Genomic DNA, 26,132 nt, shown 5'->3' on the forward strand with positions numbered 1-26,132 from the left:
GGAAAAACGACCCAAGAATTTAGAAGAAGAATTTCCTCACACTTAAGTGCCACCCGGACGGGAAAGGACACTTCACTTGCCAGACATATACGTCTAAAACATAATGGGGACATGGAGCATCTTCGTTTTTGGGGAATAGACACCCTTAAAATTGGCCCTAGAAAGGGAAATATTGATCGTCTACTAATGCAATTGGAAGCAAAATGGATCCATCGGCTAAAAAGCCTGACCCCAAGTGGATTAAATGAGGGTTTTACATTTACACCCTTTATCTGAAGGGGAACAAATGGAAAGGAACAGTCTAAAGTGGAAAGTAGATAGATTGTAATACGGGTGTGGGTGTTTAAGCCCCACCTAAATGCCTAGTGGCACCCCTTAGGTATACGCATACGGCGGTCAAAAACCTCGCAACATTGCTAGAAAACCAAAAGTATTCCCCAGCACGGGGAAAGAGAGGAAAGACACTAACAATTAATCGTAAAAATAGATTCTTTAATGAAAAGATATATTAAAAACATACAAAAAAAAAAGGGGTGTAGTACGTATGCTACATAAAATGTAAACAGCTATTCAGGATGATGAAACACAGACAATTTGCAGTCGAAAATACAGCATGGGGAATACAGTAGAAAATTCTACTGCATATAGATGTGTACCAGGGCTGGATGTAATATATAACCACAAGGATGTGAAATAATGGGGTGCAGATAGTTGCCAAATTGGCACATAGAAACACTAATAAAGCATCCAAAATAATGTAAATGCCAGTCCTTACCAGTGGGTTGGGTATGGTATTGCCCGTGGCTGCGACGACTGCAACGCCCCGACGCGCGTTTCGGCCGCTAAGCCTTCGTCTGGGGGTGGCGTCATTGAATGGGGAATTCTCAGATAAATCATGCATCGGCCAATGAAATTCTATGTAAGGGCTCACGTGTGTAGTCACGTGGTCGGCACAGCGTCCAAATCTCGCGAGTGTGTGGTCACGTGATCGCGTGATCGCACGTGCGTGGTCACGTGACTACGCGGTCACGTGATCACGACGTAATCAAAGGGGAAGAGGTGTTGCCATAGCGACGGGACAGCCACCTTCATGCGGTGCACAAGTCGAGGGATGAGTAATGCTGGACATCAGTATAAAAAGTAGCTTGTGCTAGTCATTGATGGTTGCAGGGTTAAGGTATCTTGGCTAATATGCAAACTATGACAGGTCACACTTGATAGAAATACATTATGCATAACGACTCAAAGATCAATCTATCGCATGTAAGTATAATAATGCTTAGAAAAAGTGCTAGTCCATCGCTGTGAAAAGAAATAAGTAATATAAAAACTATGTTTATAACAATCCATATTTTGCATAATGGTGACAATACAACGAATTAATATAACAATAATGTATGCTTAAAGAAAGTGCTAGTGCATCGCTGTGAAACAAAAATGAATAATGTAAGATAAAACAAATAATTATGATAATTCATAATTTACATAATAGTGACAATGCAGCAAGTTTCAACCTAATATAGATATTCATAAAAGAGAATAAAACATGAATATATAATTGTGACCAAGACTTTTAAAATTAGTGTATATACATATACCACAAAACTTGAAGGTATTTATTATGCGTAATAAGTGAACATAAAGTGCACTGTGCAAGTGAGACACAATCAGGGAAGGGGGGGGGGCGGAGGGAGGGGAAAGGGAAGGGAGTGAAGGTCGTGAGTGAAGTGAGGGACGGTGAAGGAATTAAGACCCTTATATATTGATGAAGAATTGGAAATAAGTGGTAATATGTTACATAATTCAATACAAGCTAAACAAATATAATAGACCAGTTGATACAGTAGATATCCTTATATGATTAAAAATTGTTGATGGACAGATGCAACACAAGGTCCACCTTCTCATTCCAGGGGATCCCAGGCCAGGCTGTTTCTATATGCTCCCCAAGATACACAAAGATGGCAATCCAGGAAGGCCTATTATTTCTGGCACTGGCACCTTGACAGAAAGTATCTCAGGTTGGGTGGAAAATCTCCTTAAACCCCTGGTCAGAAATACTCCTAGCTACATCCAGGACACTACTGACCTTTTAAATAAACTCAAGACTGTAGGCCCACTTCCTGATGGTACAATTCTGGCCACCATGGATGTGGAATCTTTATACACTAACATCCCCCATAAAGATGGAATAGCAGCATGCCGGGCACACATGGAGAAGCACAACTTACCAACAGAACTGGTCTCAGATCTCATACAATTTGTGCTCACCCACAACTATTTTTCATTTGGAGAGGATCTGTACCTGCAGTGTATGGGAACATCGATGGGTTCAAGGTGTGCACCACAGTATGCCAATCTTTTTATGGCTGAACTGGAAGGTGCTTACTTATCCACATGCACCACAAAACCCATGATCTATCTCCGTTATATAGATGATATTCTGATCATCTGGACTGCAGGTGAGGGGGCCCTAATACAATTCCATGAGGGCTACAACAACTTTCACCCCACCATCAATCTGAAACTAAGCTATTCAGACAAGGAGATACACTTTCTGGATACCACCATACAGATTAAAGACAGCCACTTAACCACATCCATATTCCATAAACCTACAGACAGAACGGCCTACCTGAGAAATAGCAGCTTCCACCCCAAACATACCAGACAATCTATCATATACAGCCAGGCCATACGCTACAACCGTATATGTTCAGACAAAAAAGATCTGGAAAAACACCTCCTGGAGCTCAGGTCTGAATTTCTCCAGTTGGGCTACAGACCAAAAGTGACTGATAACCAAATAGGTAAAGCTGCAGCCATCAACAGAGATGATTTACTCAAATATAAGGAGACCCAACAGGAGGCCAGAGTGCCCCTAATAGTTACTTACAGCCCACAACTGGAGATCCTGCGTCACATTGCCAAGGAACTCCAACCGATTCTGCATAAAGACACAAGATTAAAAGAAATATTTCCAGTCCCTCCTCTCCTGTCCTTCCGGCAACCACCAAACCTGAAACAACTGGTTGTCCGGAGTGCCCTGAGACCCCCATCAGAAAATGGTACCTCACCCTGCCTGCAAAGCAGGTGTAAAACGTGCCAGCACATCCGCACAGGTGACCAGGTACCTGTACCCCAATCACAGCAGGTACATCAGATCAAGGGAACCTTTTCCTGCAGGTCCTCTAATGTGGTCTACCTTATTATGTGTCAGCAGTGTCCAACCACAGGCCTTTATGTTGGAGAAACAGGTCAGAGACTCCATCAACGTATGAACTCACACAGAGCTGATATTAAAAATGAAAGGAAAGATCTTCCAGTGGCTGTACATTTCTCCAGAGAGGACCACACTATGGAAGATTTGCAGATTACTGTTTTAATGGGACATTTTAAGACACAGAGGGAAAGGAAAGAATGGGAGTATAAATTAATGAGGAGATTCAACACCTTGCAAAGTGGTCTTAACATCCATGCCAGCTTCATGACCTCCTACCTCTGACCTGGAGGCCACAGGCAGATAAGAGCCAGGGCTCATGTGTCTCGCCTCATAGGTTTTTAATGCCATCCTGTTGTAAATAAGATGTCCCTGTTTTTATCAATCTGTTGTTTTAGAGGTTTTTTTTAATATCCTTTGATGATCACTGTTTAGTGTGTATAAAATGCTGTGAATTTTCTGTTTCATGCATAACATCATGTCTGACGAAGAGAACTAGTATTCTCGAAAGCTCACCATCAAATATACTCAGTTAGCCTCAAAAAGGTATCGCCTGATTTCTTCACTCTTCTTCTGTAGAATTTTCTACTGTATTCCCCATGCTGTATTTTCGACTGCAAACTGTCTGTGTTTCATCATCCTGAATAGCTGTTTACATTTTATGTAGCATACGTACCACACCCCTTTTTTTTTGTATGTTTTTAATACATCTTTTCATTAAAGAATTATCTATTTTTACGATTAATTGTTAGTGCCCTTTATCTGAAGTATATACAACAACTCCCTGCCTTTTAAAATATAACTAATTGAAGAAGGATTTCACCATCCACAAAAACACTTATTCAAATATGATATATAGAATCTAAATAGTAATTGGAATCCCTATCCTGTCTTGAAAAATGTCAGCGTTAATTACCTTAGACAGGACCTTTAAATTGATGCGCCTGGAGAATAATCCACTGCCACGAACAAAATTACAAGTTAACGCGCCTGCGCAACATTCTATCGGTTCCGTTGCTACGCGCATGCGTGATCACATGCATTAGAAGAGCCTTTTGTGAGTCATTGTGTCTCCATGGCGGCATGATCATGTGACGCCGCCCAGATGGACAATAGTAGGAACCTATTAGAGGTGAGTTCTGAGCAATGACTAATCACCCAGCCTTCTCCCTCCACCAATCAATGAAACATAATGACACATATATCAGCTGATACCGGGGGGCGGCTTCTCACCAGTCTATTGGCTAATACAGCGCACATCCATTCATGTGATGTCATCAAGAAAAAGCCTTTATAAAGACACGCGGACAAGCTAAACTTTTCAGTTCAGCCCTGACACCCCCTGAGGACGCCAGATTGTGGCGAAACATGTCGGGGGGGCTGACCGAGCGAGAAATATTTTAATTCTTGTGATAAAAAGCGGAGGGTAGTCTTAGAGCCTAGATGTGTCAGACTGCAGCGACACACCTCGAGGCTCAATTTGGGAATTTTTTCTAATACTACCACTAATAGAGGGACTATTTGGTTACCAGAATAGATATATACGTGTGTGTATGCAAATGTGAATGCCTGATATCTCCTACAAATACCCCTTCCTTGAGAGCATGTGAATGCCTGATATCTCCTACAAATACCCCTCCCTTGAGAGCATGTGTGAATACGGGCAAAAGAGAGGAATTATGACATACTAAATAGTGGAATTCCTCCACCAATTTTGGAGATTATTAGGAGCGCCACGATAAGCCTACAACAGGCAGGTGACTGGCACAATACCCACGCGTATATACCACACGGGTATAGACTCCAAGGGTCTCCCTCCACGATAATATAATATTCATCAATACTTACCCTCCGCTATCACATAAATATTTTAAATTCACTTTTTTCGATTCAGCATATTGATTTCAAATTAGAGTCACAGACCGAGTTCTGAACCATTTATTAGAAAAATAGAAATAAAAGTTAAATTTTATACTTACCTTTGATACTTTTGGTCAAAAGACCTCCATTTGCAGAAATGCAATTTGAATTTAAATATTGACTTACAATAGGTCTAGACCAGAATTTAAAATTCTGGATCTTTCCAATTTAATATTTGTTTTTTCCCAGACTTACAATAGTAACAGCAATTTATAGGAAAATTTGGAAACCATGTTTATGGACTATTGCAATTAAGAAAGAGCGTTTTAAAAGACTTTGCCATAAGAAACCATCACAAATTACTTATTTTCAGAAATGCCCCCATCCCGCTTTTCAAAACCACTTTTAGAAAGTTTTTTAACCCTTTCAGTGTTTCACAGGAGTTAAAGCAAAATAGAAAAAAAATTGAAAAATAATTTTTTTCACTAATATATTAATTTAGGCCTAAAATGTACAAATTTACAATGGGTTGTAGGAAAAAACACACACCCCATTTTATTGCACAATTCCTACCAAGCACAGAAATACCCTACATGTGGGTGTAAACTGCTTTTGGGGCATATAGCAGGGCACAGAACAGAGTGAGCACCATTTGGTTATGAGTGGGTAGATTTTCCTGAAACAGTTTTAGGCCACCAACATTCATTTACAAAGACTCTGGGGAATGGAAACAATTAAAAACCCCAACAAGTTACCCCATTTTGGAAACTACACCCCTGAAGGAATTTATCAAGGAGTATAGTGGCTTTTTCTACCCCCTCTGTGTTTCACAAAAATTAAAATAATATGGAAGTAAAATTTAGAAAAATTATTTTTTTCACTAATATATTAATTTAGGCCTAAAATGTATAAATTTACAATGAGTTGTAGGAAAACACACACCCCATTTTATTGCACAATTCCTCCCAAGCACGAAAATACCCCACATGTGAGTGTAAACTGCTTTTAGGGCGAATAGCAGGGCACCATTTGGTTATGAGTGGGTATGAATCTGTATTCATCTAGGGGTATAATGAAAGTTTTGGGGGCTAGTAAAATGAAATCCCGGCAAAATCTATTTGCATATGTTGTGAAGAACACTTTTTCCTTCTGTAGGGTATAATGAATGAAATGAAATGTGGTTTTAAATAAATATTAGGTATAATATCAATTTGTAAATGGCCAACATTGCAATGAAATTTTGGGCATGTTTGTTCAGGATCATGTAAAAATAACAAAAATGACAAAAGAACAATAAAAATAATATTCCAGGGAAGTATGGTAAGCACGGAAACAGTGTTTGATGCACAACCCTGGCTTATCTGGGCAAGTGTCGCATTGATAACCGGTATCTTTGCGTGTTCCCTTCTTGTAGCAGACACAGCATTTTTTGTAAGGCCGTCTTTTCTTTTCTGAGGGGGAAATTTCAGATGGGAAATGTTGTCCTGGCACAATTCTGCTGGCAACACTAGTATGGGATGTGATCGCACACTCTTCACCCTCTGGGAACAGTAATTACTTTATTACTTGTTCTTGGTATGGCAAGTAGGTTACTTTTTGCCATGTCTTGCGGTAAATGATAAAGGAATTATACAATGCAGTTTGCACTAAATGCACTGCAATCTTTTTGTACCAAATGCGGGACTTGCATTATATGGCTGTAGTATTTGATCGGCAAGATCAAACCCTCCCATGTGTTAGCTGTACTCTTGTATGCAAACTGGCTTGAGGACTGTGACATTGGTTCCTCTAACAGAGACAGGGGTGCTGTAATCTGCATGGATAGATGTGAGGACAAAAACATCTCTCTTGTCCTTATATTTTGTCAGCATGATGTTACTCTGACACAAGGATTTGCTTTCACCCAGTCTCAATTTAAGGTCCACCAGATTTTTTGGGAGGCCTCTCTGGATTCCTCCTTATTGTTCCGCAGGCCACCGTTCCTTTTTCAAGGAGGCACTGAAAGAGAGGGACACTTGTATAGAAATTATCTATGTAAAGGTGATAGCCTTTACCCAACAAGGGGAATAAAAGATCCCACACAATTTTACCACTTGTGGTTAGGACAGGGGGGCACTCAGGTACACAGATCTTGGAGTCCTTTCCCTCATAGATACGGAATTTGTAGGTGTATCCTCTTTCACTTTCACAGAGCTTGCAAACTTTGATTCCATATCTAGCTCTTTTGCTTGGCAAATATTGCCGAAATTTAAGCCTACCTCTAAAAAGTACAAGTGACTCGTCGATATATTTTTTTGTGGAGTGTAAGCCTCCATAAATTTCTCATTAAAATTAGTCACTACTGGCCTAATTTTGTACAATCGGTCTTGGGAATGGTCACCAGCAGCAGGACACTGACTATTATCGCTGTAATGCAGAAATTTTAACAGCGCCTCAAAACGTGGTCTTGTAATTAAAGCCCTGTACATTGGTGTGTGGCATAAAACATCACTGGACCAATAGGACCGGATGCTAGGCTTTTTAACAAGTCCCATATTAAGAAAGAGCCCCCAGGATTTTTTTTTAATTCTGTGGCATTAGTGGGGTGCCAAATCTGGCTTCTAGCATAATAAGATGTGGGGTGACCGGCCAGAAACTGTTCTGCATACAGATTTGTCTGTGTAACCATTAGGTCTACAAATTCCTCTGTAAAAATTATTTTTTTTTTAAAATCAAGTTCCTTGTACCCATATGTATTAATATTTATTCCTGGGTTGGAACTGAATGCTGGAATTTGGGGAGAAAACATATTTGGGGGCTCCCAACTGGGGTCATTTGACTGCTCTTAACTCTGCCTACTGTTCCTTCACTATCACTAGAGGAGGGCATTAAAAAGTGTTCTTCATCACTGGCAGTGTCTGTATCTGAACACACCTAATCACTAGCCCTGATCACTAGCCCTGATCACACCAAAAAAAAAATGACAGCTCCAGCTGTCACACTGAATAAAGATAAGGAACAGGGGTGTGGAGGGGTCGGAGTGAGTTTTGGGGAGTATTTGTATGTGAGGGGGCACTTTCCACACACTGAGGGGAAGGAGCTTCGGTTCACGGCTCTGATCCTGTCACTTCTGTCACAAAATATGACAGAATCAGACCAGGGAACCAGCTCTTCCCTCCTTCTTTAACAGTGATTGGTCATGCTGGGTTCCCTGACCAATCACAGTGATTGTTGGGCACGGACGGCTGTGATAGGTCCCTGGCCCGATGTCTGTGACGATCAGCTGTCGTCACGGACTTGTCACCATGTGTTTACACATGTGACGGTTTCAATGTATGACAATATAGAATGTCTTTTTGCGCTAAGTACCCGTGGAAAAAGATCTATATCGCCTTGCGTCACTAACGTGTTAAATAGTCCGTATAAATACATAAAAATGTCATACAATGTTTTCAGTTTTGATCCTTACCTTGTTGTGCAATGTAGAGGGATGGCTCTACCGAGTGTATGTTTTGGAGGGAGGAATTGGAAGTTGCATTGCTTGCTACACCTAAAAAACACAGTATAAGAATAATTAAAGTGTAACTGTAAAGTTGCTGACGTTTTAGCATAGCTGGAGAGAGACTTTGATAACAATTCCAACGATACCTGTATCATGCTGCTGGCTTTTACCTAGATTACCGTATATACTCAAGTATAATCTGAGTTTTTCAGCACAAAAAAATGTGCTGAAAAACCTCACCTCGGCTTATACACAAGTCACAAGTCAATAAAAAACTTAATACTCACCCTCCGGTGTCCGGATCCTTGGCGCGACTCTCGATCTTCCTTTTCTCTCTTCTGTCTTCTTTCTTTGCGTCGGCAGAGTGGCTCCATTGTGGCGATATAGAGTAGAAGGAAGTCAAAGTCTCTTCTTTTTAACACTGCTGACACATTGGGGCACATTTACTTACCCGGTCCAGTTGCTATCCCGCGGTGCGCTGTCCGATGAGGATTCGGGTCTGGTGGGATTCACTAAGGTCGCGCGCCCGATATCCAGCAGGTGTTGCTGCTGCACCATGGTCCGCCGGAGTTCACCTGCTTCATGTAAGTGCTTGATCTTGCGACACAAAACGTTTTTTGAATTCTGCAGTTTTTCCAAATCCGTCGGGTTGTCCGACGGCCACACCCCCGGTTTCTGTCATGTGAAAGCTGGCGCCGATGCGCCACAATCCGTTCGCCAAAATCTAGGGGCAGAGCGGAGCAAAACGGAAATATTCGGGAAACCCGGGGAAAGTGTGGCGTTGAGCCCCATTGTTTAAAATGTCAAAGTTTATGGTTATGGAGTGAACAAGCAGAACTAGTTATTTGCTTGTCTACTCATTTAACAATTAAAACAGCTAAAGGAATATTATTTTTGTTGATTTCTCTAGGTTAGTATCATAGTATATAGTATCATAGTATATAAGGCTGGAAGGAGACGCAAGTCCATCAAGTCCAACCTTCAAGAATTAAATAAAATGTTTTATCCCCATAACCCGTGATATTTTTTCTCTCCAGAAAGTCATCCAGGCTTCTCTTGAACATGTACATAGAGTCCGCCATAACAACCTCCTGCGGCAGAGAGTTCCATAGTCTCACTGCTCTTACAGTAAAGAACCTTTGTCTATGGTGATGGTAGAATCGCCTCTCCTCTAGGCGTAGAGGATGCCCCCTTGTCCTGGTCACAGGCCTAGGTATAAAAAGATCTTTGGAGAGATCCTTGTACTGTCCGTTCAGGTATTTGTACATTGTAATGAGGTCTCCCCTCAGTCGTCTTTTTTCTAAACTGAATAATCCCAAATTTTGTAATCTGTCATTGTATTCTAGTCCCCCCATTCCCCTAATAATCCTGGTTGCTCTCCTCTGCACCCGTTCCAGCTCTACTATATCCTTTTTATATACTGGTGCCCAAAACTGTACACAATATTCCATGTGTGGTCTGACCAGGGATTTGTATAAGGGCAGAACTATGTCTTTATCATGAGAATCTATTCCTCTCTTGATACATCCCATTATTTTATTTGCTTTAGCAGCAGCCGACTGGCTCTGGTCACTAAAATTAAGTTTACCATCCACCAATACGCCCAAGTCCTTTTCAGCTTCAGTTTTACTAAGTAATTGACCGTTAAGAACATAATTATACTTTTTGTTTCCATGGCCCAAGTGCATAACTTTACATTTATCTACATTAAACCTCATCAACCATTTCTCTGCCCACTCCTCAAGCTTCCACAAATCCCTCTGTAATGCTAAACTATCGACCTCAGTATTTATTACTTTACACAGCTTAGTATCATCTGCAAATATTGAAACTTCACTGTGTAAACCCACTACAAGGTCATTAATAAAAATATTAAAAAGAAGTGGCCCCAATACTGACCCCTGTGGCACTCCACTGGTAACATCAACCCAATCTGAGAATGTGCCATTAATGACCACCCTCTGTTTTCTATCACTAAGCCAATTACTTACCCAAATACACAGATTTTCTCCTATTCCCAGCAGTCTCATTTTATATACCAACCTTTTATGTGGCACGGTGTCAAATGCCTTTGAAAAGTCCAGATATACAACATCCACAGCGTCCCCCAGATCCAGTCTTGAACTTACCTCCTCGTAGAATCCAATCAGATTAGTCTGACAGGACCGATCTCTCATAAACCCATGCTGACGCTGGGTTATAAGGTTGTGCACAGTGAGATACTCCAGGATAGCATCTCTAATAAACCCCTCAAATATTTTCCCCACCACAGCAGTTAGACTTACGGGTCTGTAGTTTCCAGGATCGCTATTTGATCCTTTTTTGTATATTGGTACCACATTTGCTATGCGCCATTCCTGTGGAACATAACCAGTCGTCAGTGAATCTTCAAATATTAAAAATAACGGTCTGTCTATCACCGTACATAATTCATGCAGAACCCGGGGGTGTATGCCATCTGGCCCCGGTGATTTATCTATCTTAGTGGTTGCGAGGCGGCGCCGTACCTCTTCCTGGGTTAAACTGTTGACATTATAAAAAGAATTTACATTATTCCTCATTGTGTCTTCCACCAGGGGATTTTCCTGGGTAAAGACAGTTGAGAAGGCGACATTCAGTAGATTGGCCCTTCCCTCATCTCCTTCCACCATGACCCCCATGTTATTTCTAAGGGGACCCACACTCTCTGTTTTTAGTTTCTTATCATTTATATACTTGAAAAATAATTTGGGATTATTTTTGCTCTCCCTGGCAATATTTCTTTCAGTCTCTATTTTTGCGGCCTTTATCTGCTTTTTACAGGATTTATTTTTCTCTCTATAATCCTGTAATGCCTCATCGCTACCTTCACGTTTTAGCACCTTAAACGCTTTATCTTTCTCGCTTATTGCTTTCCTTACAAGACTAGTTAGCCACATAGGCTTTTTCTTGTTCCTTTTATGCTTTTTCCCATAAGGTATGTGTTTCTCACAGGACTTTTTCAGAATATATGAGAAAAAGTCCCATTTTTGGGGGGGGGCTTTTGTCTTTGAGAGCATTATCCCAGTCTATGCCTTTAAGGTCTTCCCTTAGTTGATGAAAATTTGCCCTCCTGAAGTTTAGAGTGTTGGTTGCCCCTTCACTAACGTGCTTAGTAAAGCGTAATACAAAATCAATGATATTATGATCACTATTCCCCAGTTTCCCCCCAACCTGTAGTTTTGATACCCTATCAGGTCTGTTGGTAAGGATAAGGTCCAGCAGTGCCCCCCCTCTTGTTGGCTCCAGGACTAGTTGCGCCAGGTAATTGTCTTTTGTTGTTGACAAGAACCTGCAGGTTTCTGCCCCCCAGTCAATATCTGGGTAATTGAAGTCCCCCATGATAAGTACTTCACCATGCTTTGAAGCCGCATCCATTTCACTTATCAGCATTTCCTCTGCTGCCTCCATTATATTTGGAGCCTTATAACAAACCCCTAGGTTGATTGTCCCTTGAAAGTTATGGTTTTGTTAACCCCTACGGGACTCACCCTCCTTTGACCTTAAGGACGCGGTCCCGTTTTTCAAATCTGCCCTGTGTCACTATTGGAACGATATATCCAGGGGATTTTGAGATTGTTTTCTCGTGACACATTGTACTTCAAATTAGTTTAAAAATTTGGATGATATCTTTTGTGTTTATGCTTTATGTTGGCATGGTTTTTTAAGATTCCACATATTTTACTAGAATGTTATGAGGGTCAGATTTTGGTTGCCATTTTTAAAATTTTTGGGAAAATCACCAAAACTAATATTTAGATCAGTGGTTCTCAACCTTTCTAATGCTCTGACCCCGCAGTACAGTTCCTCATGTTGCGGTGACCCCAAACCATGTACAAGAATATAACTACTATAATACTGCCCCCTATGTCTGAGGACATTACTACTATAATGCTGCCCCCTATGTACAGGAATATAATGACTATAATAATGCCCCTATGTACAGGAATATAACTACTATAATACTGCCTCCTGTGTACAAGAATATAACTGCCATAATACTGCCCCCTATGTACAAGAATATAACTGGCAAAATACTGCCCCCTAGTTCTAGTTCCCCCTCCCTCCTACCCCCAGTTCTAGCCCTCCCCTGCTGCCCCAAGTTCTTGTCCCCCCTCCTGCTGCCCCAAGTTCTGGTCCCCCCCCCGCTGCCCCCAGTTTTGCCCACACCCTCTTGACCCCAGTTCTGGTCTCCCCCCCCCCCCCTGCCCCCAGTTTTTCCCACACCCTCTTGACCCCAGTTCTGGTCTCCCCCCCCCCCCCCGCTGCCCCCAGGTGTAGTGCTTCCCCTCCTGCCCCCAGGTATAGTGCTTCCCCTCCTGCCCCCAGGTATAGTGCTTCCCCTCCTGCCCCCAGGTATAGTGCTTCCCCTCCTGCCCCCAGGTATAGTGCTTCCCCTCCTGCCCCCAGGTATAGTGCTTCCCCTCCTGCCCCCAGGTATAGTGCTTCCCCTCCTGCCCCCAGGTATAGTGCTTCCCCTCCTGCCCCCAGGTATAGTGCTTCCCCTCCTGCCCCCAGGTATAGTGCTTCCCCTCCTGCCCCCAGGTATAGTGCTTCCCCTCCTGCCCCCAGGTATAGTGCTTCCCCTCCTGCCCCCAGGTATAGTGCTTCCCCTCCTGCCCCCAGGTATAGTGCTTCCCCTCCCGCCCCCAGGTATAGTGCTTCCCCTCCTGCCCCCAGGTATAGTGCTTCCCCTCCTGCCCCCAGGTATAGTGCTTCCCCTCCTGCACCCAGGTGTAGTGCTTCCCCTCCTGCACCCAGGTGTAGTGCTTCCCCTCCTGTCCCAAGGTGTAGTGCATCCCCTCCTGTCCCCAGTTGTAGTGCTTCCACTTCTGCCCCCAGGTATAGTGCCCCCCCTCCTGTCCCCAGGTGTAGTGCTTCCTCTCCTGCCCCCAGGTATAGTGCTTTCACTCCTGCCCCCAGGTATAGTGCTTTCACTCCTGCCCCCAGGTATAGTGCTTTCACTCCTGCCCCCAGATATAGTGCTTCCCCTCCTGCCCCCAGGTATAGTGCCTCCCTTCCTGCCCCCAGGTATAGTGCCCCCCCTCCTGCCACCAGTTTTCCCCCAGTTCTAGTGCCCCCCTTCCTGACTCCAGTTTTGGTGTCCCCCCTGCTGCTTCCAGTTCTAGTTTCTACTTACTGAGCAGAGCAGTCTGTTCCACGAGAGTCTGTATAGAGGAGAAGCCGGAGGGTCATGTGATGATTACATCACCACAGGTCCTCCAGTTTCCCCTATATGCAGCAGCCGACAGGTCCTCAAGCAGTTTGTGCTTATTTCACACATTTTATTCCATTTTTGCCGAGAATCGCGGCAAAAACTTAATAGAATTGCGACCCCTGTGCTTTGGTCGTTCGACCCCCGCTGGGGTCGCGACCCACAGGTTTTTGTGGGTTTTTTACCATACCATAAAAATAGTATATTATTTTTATTCTATGGGTCACCACAATTACAAAAATACCTAATTTTTATCGTTTTTTAATTTTTTTCCCCATTTTTACTGAATAGAAAGTAATTTGGCAAAAATGTTAATTTTAGCATCACCAACTTTCATATGCATGACTTTTGAATTTTTCGGCTTACAAATCTGGTTAAGGGCTTATTTTTTGCTAGAAGGATTGTTCTTTTTAGTGGTCTTATTTTAGAGTGCGTAACTTTTTTAAAATCACTTTTTAGAGCATTTTTTAAAGGGTATTAATTAAAAATCATCTTTCGGAGCATTTTTTAATATATTCATATTCAATTTTACTGAATAAAAACAAATTTGGAGAAAATTTTGTTCATTTTAGCATCACCATCTTTTGATATGCAGAACTTTTTTATTTTTCAGCTGACAAATCTGGTTAGGGGTATATTTCTGCGAGAAGAGTTGTTCTTTTTAGTGGTCTCATTTTAGAGTGCGTAACTTTTTAAAATCACTTTTTAGAGCATTTTTTTAAGGTATTAATTAAAAATGCCCTTTTTTGGAATGGTTTTTGCGTTTTTTTTTCCACTGGCTGTTACAGTGCAGGTCGAGTAACAATTCTGTTTATTATATAGATAGGCGGTTTTTTGTGTGTTTGTGTTTTTTATAGTTTATCAAGTGTTTTTATGGGAAAGTGACATTTTAGGGGCTTATATTTTAATGTATTTATTTTTTATTTATTCTAATGTGTTAACTTTACTGTTTTTCACTTTTTTTTACTTATACATAGTTGAACTTGAACCAGTGATGCTTTGATCGCTTATTCAAGTCCAAAACACTGCTTCATATCCAATACTTCTTCATGGTAGAGCAGTGTAAACTGTCTGAGCATGAAGATGCATGCTCAGACAGATTACAGTCAGACCCGGAAGGGATCCGACTGTCTCGGACATCGGGCAGCCTTCGGGCTGCCCAGAAGAGGATTGAATCCCCTGGTAAGCAGCACAGGCGATCCGATCCATAGCAGAAACACCCTTACACGCCGCAGTCATGCATGACTGCGGCGTGTAAGGGGTATACACCCGCGATCAGAGCCGGTTCTGATCGCGGGTGTTAGCGCGCGGTGTCAGCTGTGATTGTGCCAGAGCCGGTGCCGTTATAGTGCTTCCTGGTGCGCTAAGTATCTAGCCACTGGGACGTACTATAACGTCCAGGTGCCCTAGGGGTTAATGTAAAATAGAAAACTTTAAATGTAATTTATAATCAATGCTGATTGGAGAAACAAGAACAAAATTTGGATTTTTTTATATATTTTTTTCAGGTTGGCGATTTTTTCAAAAAAACTACTTATCTTTTCAGAAGATGAAAACTAGTTGAATATCATACTTCCTGTCCAAGTAAGTTTTGATGAATTACATATAAGTTAAGAAACTTTTACATTTTTAATAAATCTTATACCATTCTATAATTACAAATAATTATATAGCTACAAATAATTAGAAGAAGAAAGTCCAAGCAGCACAGACCGTAGAGTGTGGTGGGTGCAGGCGTCCTGGGACTGGGCCTGGGGTCCCTCAGCGATATATACAAGAAAGAGGGCAGCACTCCAAATTGTGATTAAAAAAAGTATAGGTTCTTTATTCCATGATCAGCAACAAAACAGCGACGTTTCGGCTCCAAGGAGCCTTTTTCAAGCAAATACAAATAATTATATATATATATATGCAAGATTAACCGCTATAATGTTTGTGCTTTAGGTTCTTCCTAGATATTTTAAAGATAAAATTTATATCAAGCAAGAAGTGATAGAAACATGGTGCATTGGGTTTCAGGTAACTTATGACTATGACCTAGGGTAAATAAGTGATAAAATATGTTAAACTATAAATGCCTTACGTGTTATTCCTGTGTTAGTAACTCTGTATACTTACAATATAAAAAACCCTTATATACGTTCAAAATGGGTAGGGAATAGTAAACAGTGCCGTGGTCGTCGGCGAGGGGTGGTAAACAAAAAAGTTTGCTATAGGGCTCACTCATTCCTAGTTAAGCCACTGCCCCTGAGGTACCAGTACAATAGAAACCTCCGAGTAGTGCCCCTGTTGTAGGAAAGAGCACCCCTCAAAGAATTAATCTTGGGTTGTATGAGAATTTTAACCCCTGAGATGCTGGCCCAAATGTAATACAAAGTGAATGGAGCAGAGTAAAAATGTTTAAGTTTTCGCAAATGTGCCATTGTAGTGACAAATGAAATCAGTCCAACTCATACCACTGTGGATAAACACCCCAAAAACAATTCTGCAGGAAATTACAGATATGGTAATACCCCATGTGTGGCAAAAGGCCACAAGATGGAGACACAGTAGGGCTCAGAAGAGAATGGCATTTGGGGCAGACATTTAATTTTTTTTTTTGGCATTAAAAAACATTTGTAGATGCCCTTAGGGATACAGTAGAAAACCCAGTGAACTGACCCTATTTGAAAACTACATTCCTCCATGAATAAATAGCATTTTAACCCCATAGACGGACCCCAAGGATGATGCTAAATGGATTGTGCATAGTACAATTTATCCATTATGTCATTATGTGCCCAGCTTCTACCACGGGAGACAAACACCCCAAAAATCACGATGTGGGTTCTCCCAGGGCCAATACCCTATATGTGCCAATAATCTACAGGCTGGGTACACAGTAGAGCTCAGCAGGGAAGGTGTGACATGCGGCCTGATGTATAAGCTGTGTGAGAGTGCATCATGGTGCAATTATATAACCAGGGACATGTGATAAATCCTGAAACTCTTTCATGCATAACCCTGGTTGCTCGGGAAACGTGTCACACAGGTATATCATTAGTTTTTTTAGGCTCCTTTTGGAGCACACCCTGTACCTCTTCTGTGTCCTTCCCTTGCTGGCAGTTTGGGGCACTTCTTCTGGAAGTGCTGCCGTGGTACAATCCGGGGGGCATTCTGGGGGCACTATTTTGGAATTCTTCCCTTCATATATCCTGAACTTATAAGTATACCCTGAAGCACTCTCACATAGCTTATACATCTTCATGCCATATCTTGCCCACTTATTGGGTAGGTACTGGCAGAACTGAAGTCTCCCTTTGAAATGTACCAGGGACTCATCTATCGATAAATGCCTCTCTGGAGTAAACACTTCTATAAATCAGGCATTTAGATGCAATATGGGTTTGATCTTATAAGATCTATCATATCGGGGGTCATCTCTGGGTGGGCTCTGTGAATTGTGGGCAAAATGCGGAACATTGGGGTGTGGTACAGTATATCTGTGCTCCACCTGTGGGGTTGTGCATAAAAAGAAGTGGGGTATTGGGCCATATATTGTGCAGCTTAGAGATTGGTCTAGGATACAATCAGACCAATTAGGTCCTCACTAAAAAAGAACTTAAAAAAGTCCACTGGTCTGAGCCCTACCGTGTCTCTGCGTATCCCAGGACTGGCCGTAAAATCAAGGACCTGAGGGGCATAGTTACTGGAGCACTTCAGGCACGTCAGCCTAAGTCCCAGGCACGTCAGCCTAAGTCCCAGGCACGTCAGCCTAAGTCCCAGGCACGTCAGCCTAAGTCCCAGGCACGTCAGCCTAAGTCCCAGGCACGTCAGCCTAAGTCCCAGGCACGTCAGCCTAAGTCCCAGGCACTTCAGCACTACTACGAAAGAGCCTTCTCGGGGTTACTTAGAGTCACTTTGTGAGGACGAGGTGGAGTCAGAGTATGACTTCTTAGACGTGATGGGGGGGATTAGTACACAACCTATGCAGAACAACGCCTACTCCACTCCGTTACTCCACTCCACTTTGCTACTCCTCCACTAGCATGTGAACAGATTAATAATAATGATCTCCATAATAATGATAATCTCTGAGAAGATCCCTCTCTATATAGAAGTGCATAGATCCTGTGTTACAATGTAAAAGTTAAGCTCTTAGTTACATAAAATCCACACAGTTACACAAACAACCACTAAGCCCATACCTAGTGGATGGCGGCACTGTCCGGTCGCTCTATGGCAGGTGAAGTGTGGAGGTTGTGGTTTCAACTCCCAGGCAGGGTAAAAAATTATTCAATTGAAATAGAGACATTGTGAGGTCCTTGAGAAGCCCCTAAGAGGTGTAGGCACCATATAAGGATATGTCTCTGATGACATGGTACCTGCTCTGCCACTAACCCGACACATCTCTTAAAAGGATGACTAAGCACCAAGTGAATGGTCCCAGGCACCCAGGAGCCGAGTCGAAACTAAAAATTTGTGCCATATCAAGACCACCTCCAGCATCAGCTAATCTACCCCTAAGTACAGGTATGTATGGGTCAGAATGACCATTTTGAAGTGGTGGATTTCCTTTAACCCCTTATCGCTGAAGCCACCTTTCAACTTTCTGACACGTGACATCTGACATGTGTCACTATGAGTGTTTATAACTTTGGAATGCTTTAACATATCTAAGTGAAATTATTTTCTCGCAACACTTTGTACTTCATGTTCATGTTAGTTGAAAAATTTTGGTGATATGTTTTGCATTTATTTATGGAAAAAAATGATATTTGGTGAAAATTAGCAAAAATTCTCGATTTTTGTAATTCAAAATGTTCTACTTTATCAACATATAGTCATAACAGCATAAAAAGGATGATTTGGGGTTTTGCATTTTAGGTGTGATTTGTAACATTTTCATAAAAAACGGAAATGTGTTGGATCTTTGAGAGGCCTAAATAATAGTAAAACCCCATAAATTACATTATAAAAACTACACCTCATAACGCATGTAAAACGACTTTCATGAAGTTTGTTTACCCTTTAATTGTTTTACAAGGGTTAAAACAAAATCGGGTGCAATTTTGAAATTTAAAATTTTAATGTCTAAATGAAGGTATTTTTCAAAAAAAAAAAAAAAAAATTAACACTGTGCTTACCTTTCTGATGCCCCCTGGTCCTATTCTTGTTTCGGAAGCTTCGGTGCCTCTTTGGATCATTTAGCGGCTTCCCAATGTCACTGTTTGTACGCCACTGACCTCCAAAGAGGCACCGGAACGTCGGAAAGGTGAGTACAGTGTTCATTTTTTTTAATAGACTATAAGCCTAGTTATTTCATCACAATTTTTGTGCCGTGACTACGTACTACTACGTCAAATGGAAGTAAGGGGTTAAAATAAAGACTCCATCTCAAGTAAAATAAGACTGCATGTACGATAATTGGTAAGAGCAGCTTAATAGACCCTGTATGTAATTAAGAGACCACAGCAGGAATTAAGAACCTGTCTCCGAATAGAGAAAAGAAGAAGCCTGAGTTCTTTTGCCATTCTGCACAGCCATTAGGATGTATGTGAAAAAAGGATTTGCTGCACTGTCAGTTCACAATGCAAAACACCTGTTTGGTAAAGTTGGTTAACTCTGAGAAAATTTAAGCAATTTATTACTACATTAAGAAAATGTTGCTTGCAAGTTACCTGAGCCTAATCCTTACAGTAGAAGATATTTTACTTCATTAATAAAATTCCAGCCGCGCAACTGCCAGAGCTATAGGTGGGGAGCAAAGACACAAAGCTGTAACTTGTGTTATAACTATACTGTGGTTGGTTCACATCTGTAGCATTCCTTCATTCCTTATGTTTATTCAGGTTGCACCTCACAAGAAGCCAGGTATTGGTCTATAACTAGGGATGATTGTCTATACTGAGATGCCCTACAAACTCTGTTATGTTTGATTGTAAATTTAGAGCCAATGTCGCTCTTAATTCTGAATTTTACAAGCCCATAACTGTAATCTAGGATGTCAGAGATTTATTAGATAAAACATCACCAAATTGTTATCACAAACTGATCCAAGATGGGGGCACCCATCAGCGCCCGGTGCTGACACCACTCCCCCGCAGCACAAGGACATAATAGCACACCCAGGTCCTTCTCAACGGGAGACTGTAATTGCTTGGCAAAGTTCCAGAGCCTTTTTTAAATATTGGCACCACATTCTGCTTGCGCCAGTCACTTGGTACAGTACCATTCATTAGGGAATCTATGAAGATTTTATACAGCGGCACAGCAATATCAGTACTAAGTTCTTCAAAGAGCTCTCTGGTGTAACCCATCTGGTCCTTGAGCCTTGTACACATTGATTTTATTGTGCTTAGCTTGGGTCATGTCTACATTCATCCAGTCTAGTATATTACAGGATGCATTATCCACACTGACACCACCCATGTCAGAAGTTCTTTCTTCTATTGTATAAACGGAGCTGAAAATCCATTTAGTACCTGCTCTTTTTTTTACATTGATAAACCTAAAACATTTCTTAGGATTTAGTTTGCAATCTTTGGCCACCTGTCTTTCATTTTGTAATTGGCTGATTTTATTTCCTTCTTACAGAACTTAGTAAGCATCTTGTAATTATTTAATGCCTCAGGCGACCTGTCAGATTTATCTTTTGTGAATGCCCTCTTTTTATTGCCCTTTGAACTGTAGCTGTAAACAATGCGGGGTGTAATCTAGCCCGTCTATACTTGTTACCTAATGGAATAAATTTAGAAGTATAATGACCCATTATAAATTTGAATGTCTCCCATTTAACAGTATCTTCATGTGACAGTATCTGATTCATAGGGAAATACCATGCAATTCTATGTGCCTGGTTTCTTTACATAAAGGCATGCTGTTTTTTGGGGAATTGGTGCCAGGTAACTATGTACCAATCTATCTCGAAGGTTCTTTCCCCGACTAAAAATCAAGATGGGAATCCGATATGCAATCCTGAATGTCTGGATCAGCCCTAAGAATTCTCCAATATCTAGCAAGCAGATATCTGACTTTTATATTTTGTGCATGATAAATGGCCACTAGTCTGGTGATCTTCTCAGCCGAGGGTCAGGTTTAGGAGAAAGGAGTCTATCCCGATTTGGTTCCCGTGCCATAGAGTTGGCCTTATGTACCACTGATGTAGGGAAACCTCTCCTTATGAACCGACTCTCCATCTCTCTTGCCTGATCGGTGTAATCCTCCATTTCCAAGCAGTTTCATCTTAAGTGTAAGAACTACCCCTGGGTATGCCTCTTTTAAGAGGTTGAGGGTAACAACTCTGCCATTGTAATAAACGGTTTGTTGCAGTCTCCTTTGGTCAGTATTTTACCGTCATTCATCTTGATTCTCAGATCAAGGAATGATAGTTCAGTACTGGGTAATCGTGATCATAATATTATTGATTTTGTATTACGCTTGTATTACGTTAGTGGAGGGGCAACGAACACTCTAAATTTCAGAAGGGCAAATTTTCAGCAAATAAGGGAAGATCTTATAGGCATAAACTGGCACAAAGTTCTCAAAAAGACAAATATTCTAAAAAAGAAAGTTGTAATGGCAGACTCGATGTGCATGTTCAACAGAAGCCTGGATGACTTCATTGAGAGAAAAAATATGTCATGGGAGAAAAACATTTACCGTATTTTTCGGACTATAAGACGCACTGGACCATAGGACGCACCTAGGTTTTAGAGGAGGAAAATTAAGAAAAATGTTTTTTCCCCAAATAGTATGCCAAAGTATTTAATAAAGTAACAGTAAATAACTGGGCAGTGCAGCCATGTTCCTCTTCGGAGAGGGGCAGGGGCGAGCAGCCTATCTTTAGATAGAATTATGCTGGCACGTAGTCAGGGGGTCTCAAGAGTTACCAGGGTTGTATAGGTATGAGTATATGTGACAATGGTCACAAGAGCTTACAATCAATGAGGAGGAGGAGGACACAGGAGATGACAGTGCTTGTACAATGGCCACAAGAGCTTACAATCTATAAGGAGGAGGGGACACAGGAGATGACAGTGCTTGTACAATGGTCACAAGAGCTTACAATCAATGAGGAGGAGGGGGACAGAGGAGGTGACAGTGCTTGTACAATGGCCACAAGAGCTTACAATCTATGAGGAGGGGGACACAGGAGATGACAGTGCTTGTACAACGCTCACAAGAGCTTACAATCTACCAGTGGGACAGCAGCCACTACATACCAGGCAACAAGTGGTTAAGAGTGTGAGAGCAGAGACCCGGGGGAAGGAAGCACTAATCACTTATCTGATCCTGTGCTGGGAGAGCTGGACACAGCGCTGTACAGGCTCGGCTCCTCTCGGGCTACTTACAAGCGGGGATTGTCAGTGATTTTCTCCTCCCCCTCTCTCTCTCCACTGCTGCCATAATTATCATGTATATCAGTGCCCTGATATACATGATATACATCAGAGCTGGCAGAGCGCAGGGGTGCAGCCCTCCATTCCCTCCAGCAGTGGAGGGCTGAGGAGAGGAGAGGAGCGCAGCGGCTGTGCTGAGTGCAGCTTCACTGTGAAGGGCTGCGCTTACTGCCAGCATTAGCTGGCAGAGCGCAGCCAGATGCCCTCCATTCCCTACATCTGGACTATAAGACGCACCACTGTTTTTTCCCCATTTTCTGGGGAAAAAAAGTGCGTCTTATAGTCCAGAAAATACGGTATTTCATTCTTATAGGTTGGACTTGATGAACTTGCTTCTTTTTCCAGCCTTATATACTATGATACTGCTAACTTCACTTGTGAACCTTAACCCAAAACTATCAACTTTAAGGGCTGTCATAAATTGATTGAAGAAGGATACAGAGGGTGTCCATAATATGAGGGACATTGTCAACATACCTAATCCATAGGGCAACGAACGATGTCCATTGAGACAGTTCCTCAGAGAGGTACAGATTTACGTATGTAGGAGCCACAGGGCTCCTCATAGCTGTACCCCTCTGCTGGTGGAAGAGACGGTCCCCAAAGATGAAAAAGTTCCTCTCTAGAACAAATCTTCGTAAACTATTGTGTGCATAAAGCTGGTTGCCTTTTTTCTCCAAGAAGCATTGTAGTGCCTCAAATACCTGATTATAGGGGATTGAGGAGTACAAAGCCTCAACATCAAGGCTAGCTAGTAGTGTGTTTGGTTCTAAGGTAATCCCCTCTAGTCTTCTCAAGATGTCTGTAGTGTCCCTCACGTATGATGGGAGGCTCAACACAAACGGTCTTAAGATCTGATCAAGGTAAGTGCTGACATGTGTCAGATTGTTAATTCTCAATACAATCGGACGGCTCTTTAGTGGTGAGAACCCCTTATGGACTTTTGGTAGCCCAAAGGTGGCAAGAACTGGGAACTTAGAAATAAGAAAATTCTGACCTTCTCACCAAGGGACGAATTAAGTCCCTCTGTTAGTATCCCCTGAAGTTCCTCTCTGAATTTCTCCAGAGGATTATACGATAAGTGAAGGTAACGTGTGTCCAGGATGATAGCTTCACACATTGTTTTATAGTCACTCCGGTTCCTCACCACAATGTGACCCCCCTTACCAATTTAGCGTTCCAATTTAGCGTTCCAATTTAGCCAAGGCTACTCCTTCAGGAGTCAGATTGTTCTTCAAATCACATTCGGACAAGGCTGACGTTTCAGCTATTCTGACATAAGTTCAACAAAGAAGTCTATGTGAGTGGTTTCTCCAACTGCTGGTTGTTTAATACTTTTGGGTTTCAGATTTGTCATTGTGCCCTGTCCAGAAGGCCTATCTATCTCCTCCCACAGCCCTATCAGAACTTCAACGCTGGTAAGATCAGTAAAACATCTCCTATCATTATGGTTTTAGAATTTCCTCTACTTCAACTTCCTAGCGAACAAATTAATGTCCTTAATCCACATAAAAGGATCAAACCCAATTGTTGGCACAACGTATCCTCTAAGATCCTTATATTCCTTCAGATCTCTCTGGAATTAAAGGGGTTTACGTGTTTTAATACTCTCAGTAAACCTTTCTAATGTCTGTTGAAGGGCCCGATCTTTCTTCTCAAACCCAGGATGTTCTTTTAGTACCCTCACTATTCAGTTCCTTATCAAGGAAATCGTGACATTTCGGACCCCTGAAAGGTACGCAGGGTCACTTAGTTATCCTTTTATAGACACTACCAGAACGCACGCATTCTGAGAGGTGCAGGAAATGATTTAAAATTGTCCACACAACTTCCGATTATGGCACAACAATAAATCACAACCCTGAACCCAAGGAGCTAGCACTAGTTCTCCTTTAATATAAGCCCAGTCCATAACAAGATTATATAAGGTGAGGGAACAACCCGGTAGCATGTATATGAGTGAAGCATGGACGTTTGGGTTCACACAGGTTAAATTTTATATTTAATTGCCTTAAGGGTACACAAGAAAATACAGTACACACAATAGATATAAACAGTAAACAGAGTACAAAATACAAAGGTAGCACTACAAGTCTCAGCAGTTCAGTGAGGTAGTTACCTTGTGTGTGGGCCTAAAAGGGCTGGAAAGTCCACGCGCTTGGTGATGGTAAGATTGTCCCCAGGTGAAAGACGAGCAGCATCAGGGCTTTTCTGATTATATCAGGTGCAGACACACCTCTGTCCACCCCAAGGAGGGGTCATGGGTCCCTCCTACCAGGTATTACATTCAGAACCCTGGAGAAATTATAGCTTCTCAAGGGACCCAAGGATGCTAGAGCCTCTGGAATTGGACCACTGTGCTTTCCTAACGATAAGAAATCCAAAAATGTAGTTGCCCTTGGGCTAAGATAGACCATAACTCCAACGTATTGTTTTAAGCGTTTTTATGACTCTCTCCTGTTTGAAAATGGAGGAAGGGGGGAAGAATTCATAGAGGCGATTCGGCTGCAGAGATACTTTGAAGCTCAGCACCCTAACACTTTGCTAGCTCCATTAGGCTAATTAAACAGAGGCTGGGGGAAAGTGTGGGATTTGAATAGGATAAGCAACCCCCCCCCCCCCCCCCAAATGGTCATATTTATCACACCCACGAACTACAAGTGTAATCCTTGTAGCTCTTAGTTAATATCTTAAAATTGGTTTTTATTGATATTTCACGAGATGTGCATCATTTGACTAGGCCTCTATAGATGGATCAATAAACACAATACTAGCCATTCCTGATTACTATTCTCACTTCAATTGGGACTTATTTGAAAAACACTTCCCTGAATAATTGATTTGATTCTTTGTCCACGTGTAAGAAGAATAAAATATACCTTTTGTCATCTTAATAAAAGACATTTGGTATCTGCCTGGACTATGATGGGGACACAGTGTCATGGGAGGAGAGACCTCCAGGAGAAGATAGTGGATTGGGCAATGGTTAGGAATGTCCAACATTAGGGGTGAGACTATAGGTTTGTGATCTTGTAGAACCCACAATGAGGGACCTCGAGTGTGCGCATGCACCATCAGCAGCACATACATTTTGTCTGTCTAAATGTGACCCCTGATTATAATCCACAAGGCTAGAAACACATTGGATGGAATGTGAATTGGAGAGGGCTATAAACAGTGCACCAGCAGACCGTTATGCAGTTCAGTGCATCTGAGATCAAGCCATAGGGTGTAGCGTGGCTAGGGAATTAGTTTGCTAATATAGGTGTGCGTATCAGACTTGAGGGAGCATGAGGGCGTATCCATCTCTCTAACAATTACAGCTCTATATCCTAGTTGCCGCGTTTTTTAATATGGTCGTAGTTATGTGTGAAACACCTTTGGGTTTTGTTGACATCTACTAGATGTCTTTTATTTAGATGACAAATAAAAGTTACCGTAAATACTCGTGTATAAGCCGAGATTTTCAGCACAAAAAAATGGTTCAGGACATTAAATAAATAAACTTAGTTCTCACCTTCCGGCGATACTCACCCCCGATCCTCGGCGGTGGCTCTTGATCCCTGGCGGCGGCTGTCTTCTTTCTTCTTTTGCCGGGGGAGCCGCGTCCATGCGATCTCCCCGCCGGCGCTCACTATGATGCGGCGGTGTCGCCGCTGATGACGTCTCACCGCCACATCATAGTGAGCGCCGGCGGGGAGATCGCATGGACGCGACTCCGCTGGCAAAAGAAGAAAGAAGACAGCCGCCCCGGAAATCGAGAGCCACCGCCGAGGATCGGGGGTATCACCGGAAGGTGAGAATTAAGTTTTTTTTTTTAATGTGCTCAACATTCAGGGGGGCAGGCTGGCTGTATACATTAGGGGGGCAGGCTGGCTGTATACATTAGGGGGGCAGGCTGGCTCTATACATTAGGGGGGCAGGCTGGCTCTATACATTAGGGGGGCAGGCTGGCTC

General features: G+C 42.2%; 1 protein-coding gene across 4 annotated transcripts in view; it reads right to left on the minus strand.

The window, feature by feature from the left end:
- The window catches only part of VTA1 (vesicle trafficking 1), a 369,178-nt gene that overhangs the window by 64,729 nt on the left and 278,317 nt on the right, over window positions 1-26,132 (minus strand). For 2 of the 4 annotated variants that reach the window (XM_072140987.1, XM_072140988.1), the window contains exon 7: window positions 8,529-8,609. The exons of 1 other annotated variant lie outside the window; for it this stretch is intronic. In XM_072140987.1, the coding sequence (XP_071997088.1) occupies window positions 8,529-8,609 (81 nt within the window). Of the gene's footprint in view, window positions 1-5,966; window positions 7,079-8,528; window positions 8,610-26,132 lie in introns of those variants that run through there. One more of the 4 variants, XM_072140990.1, reaches the window with a different exon arrangement.

This window comes from Engystomops pustulosus, chromosome 3, assembly GCF_040894005.1.
Source record: "Engystomops pustulosus chromosome 3, aEngPut4.maternal, whole genome shotgun sequence".
Taxonomy (NCBI): domain Eukaryota; kingdom Metazoa; phylum Chordata; class Amphibia; order Anura; family Leptodactylidae; genus Engystomops; species Engystomops pustulosus.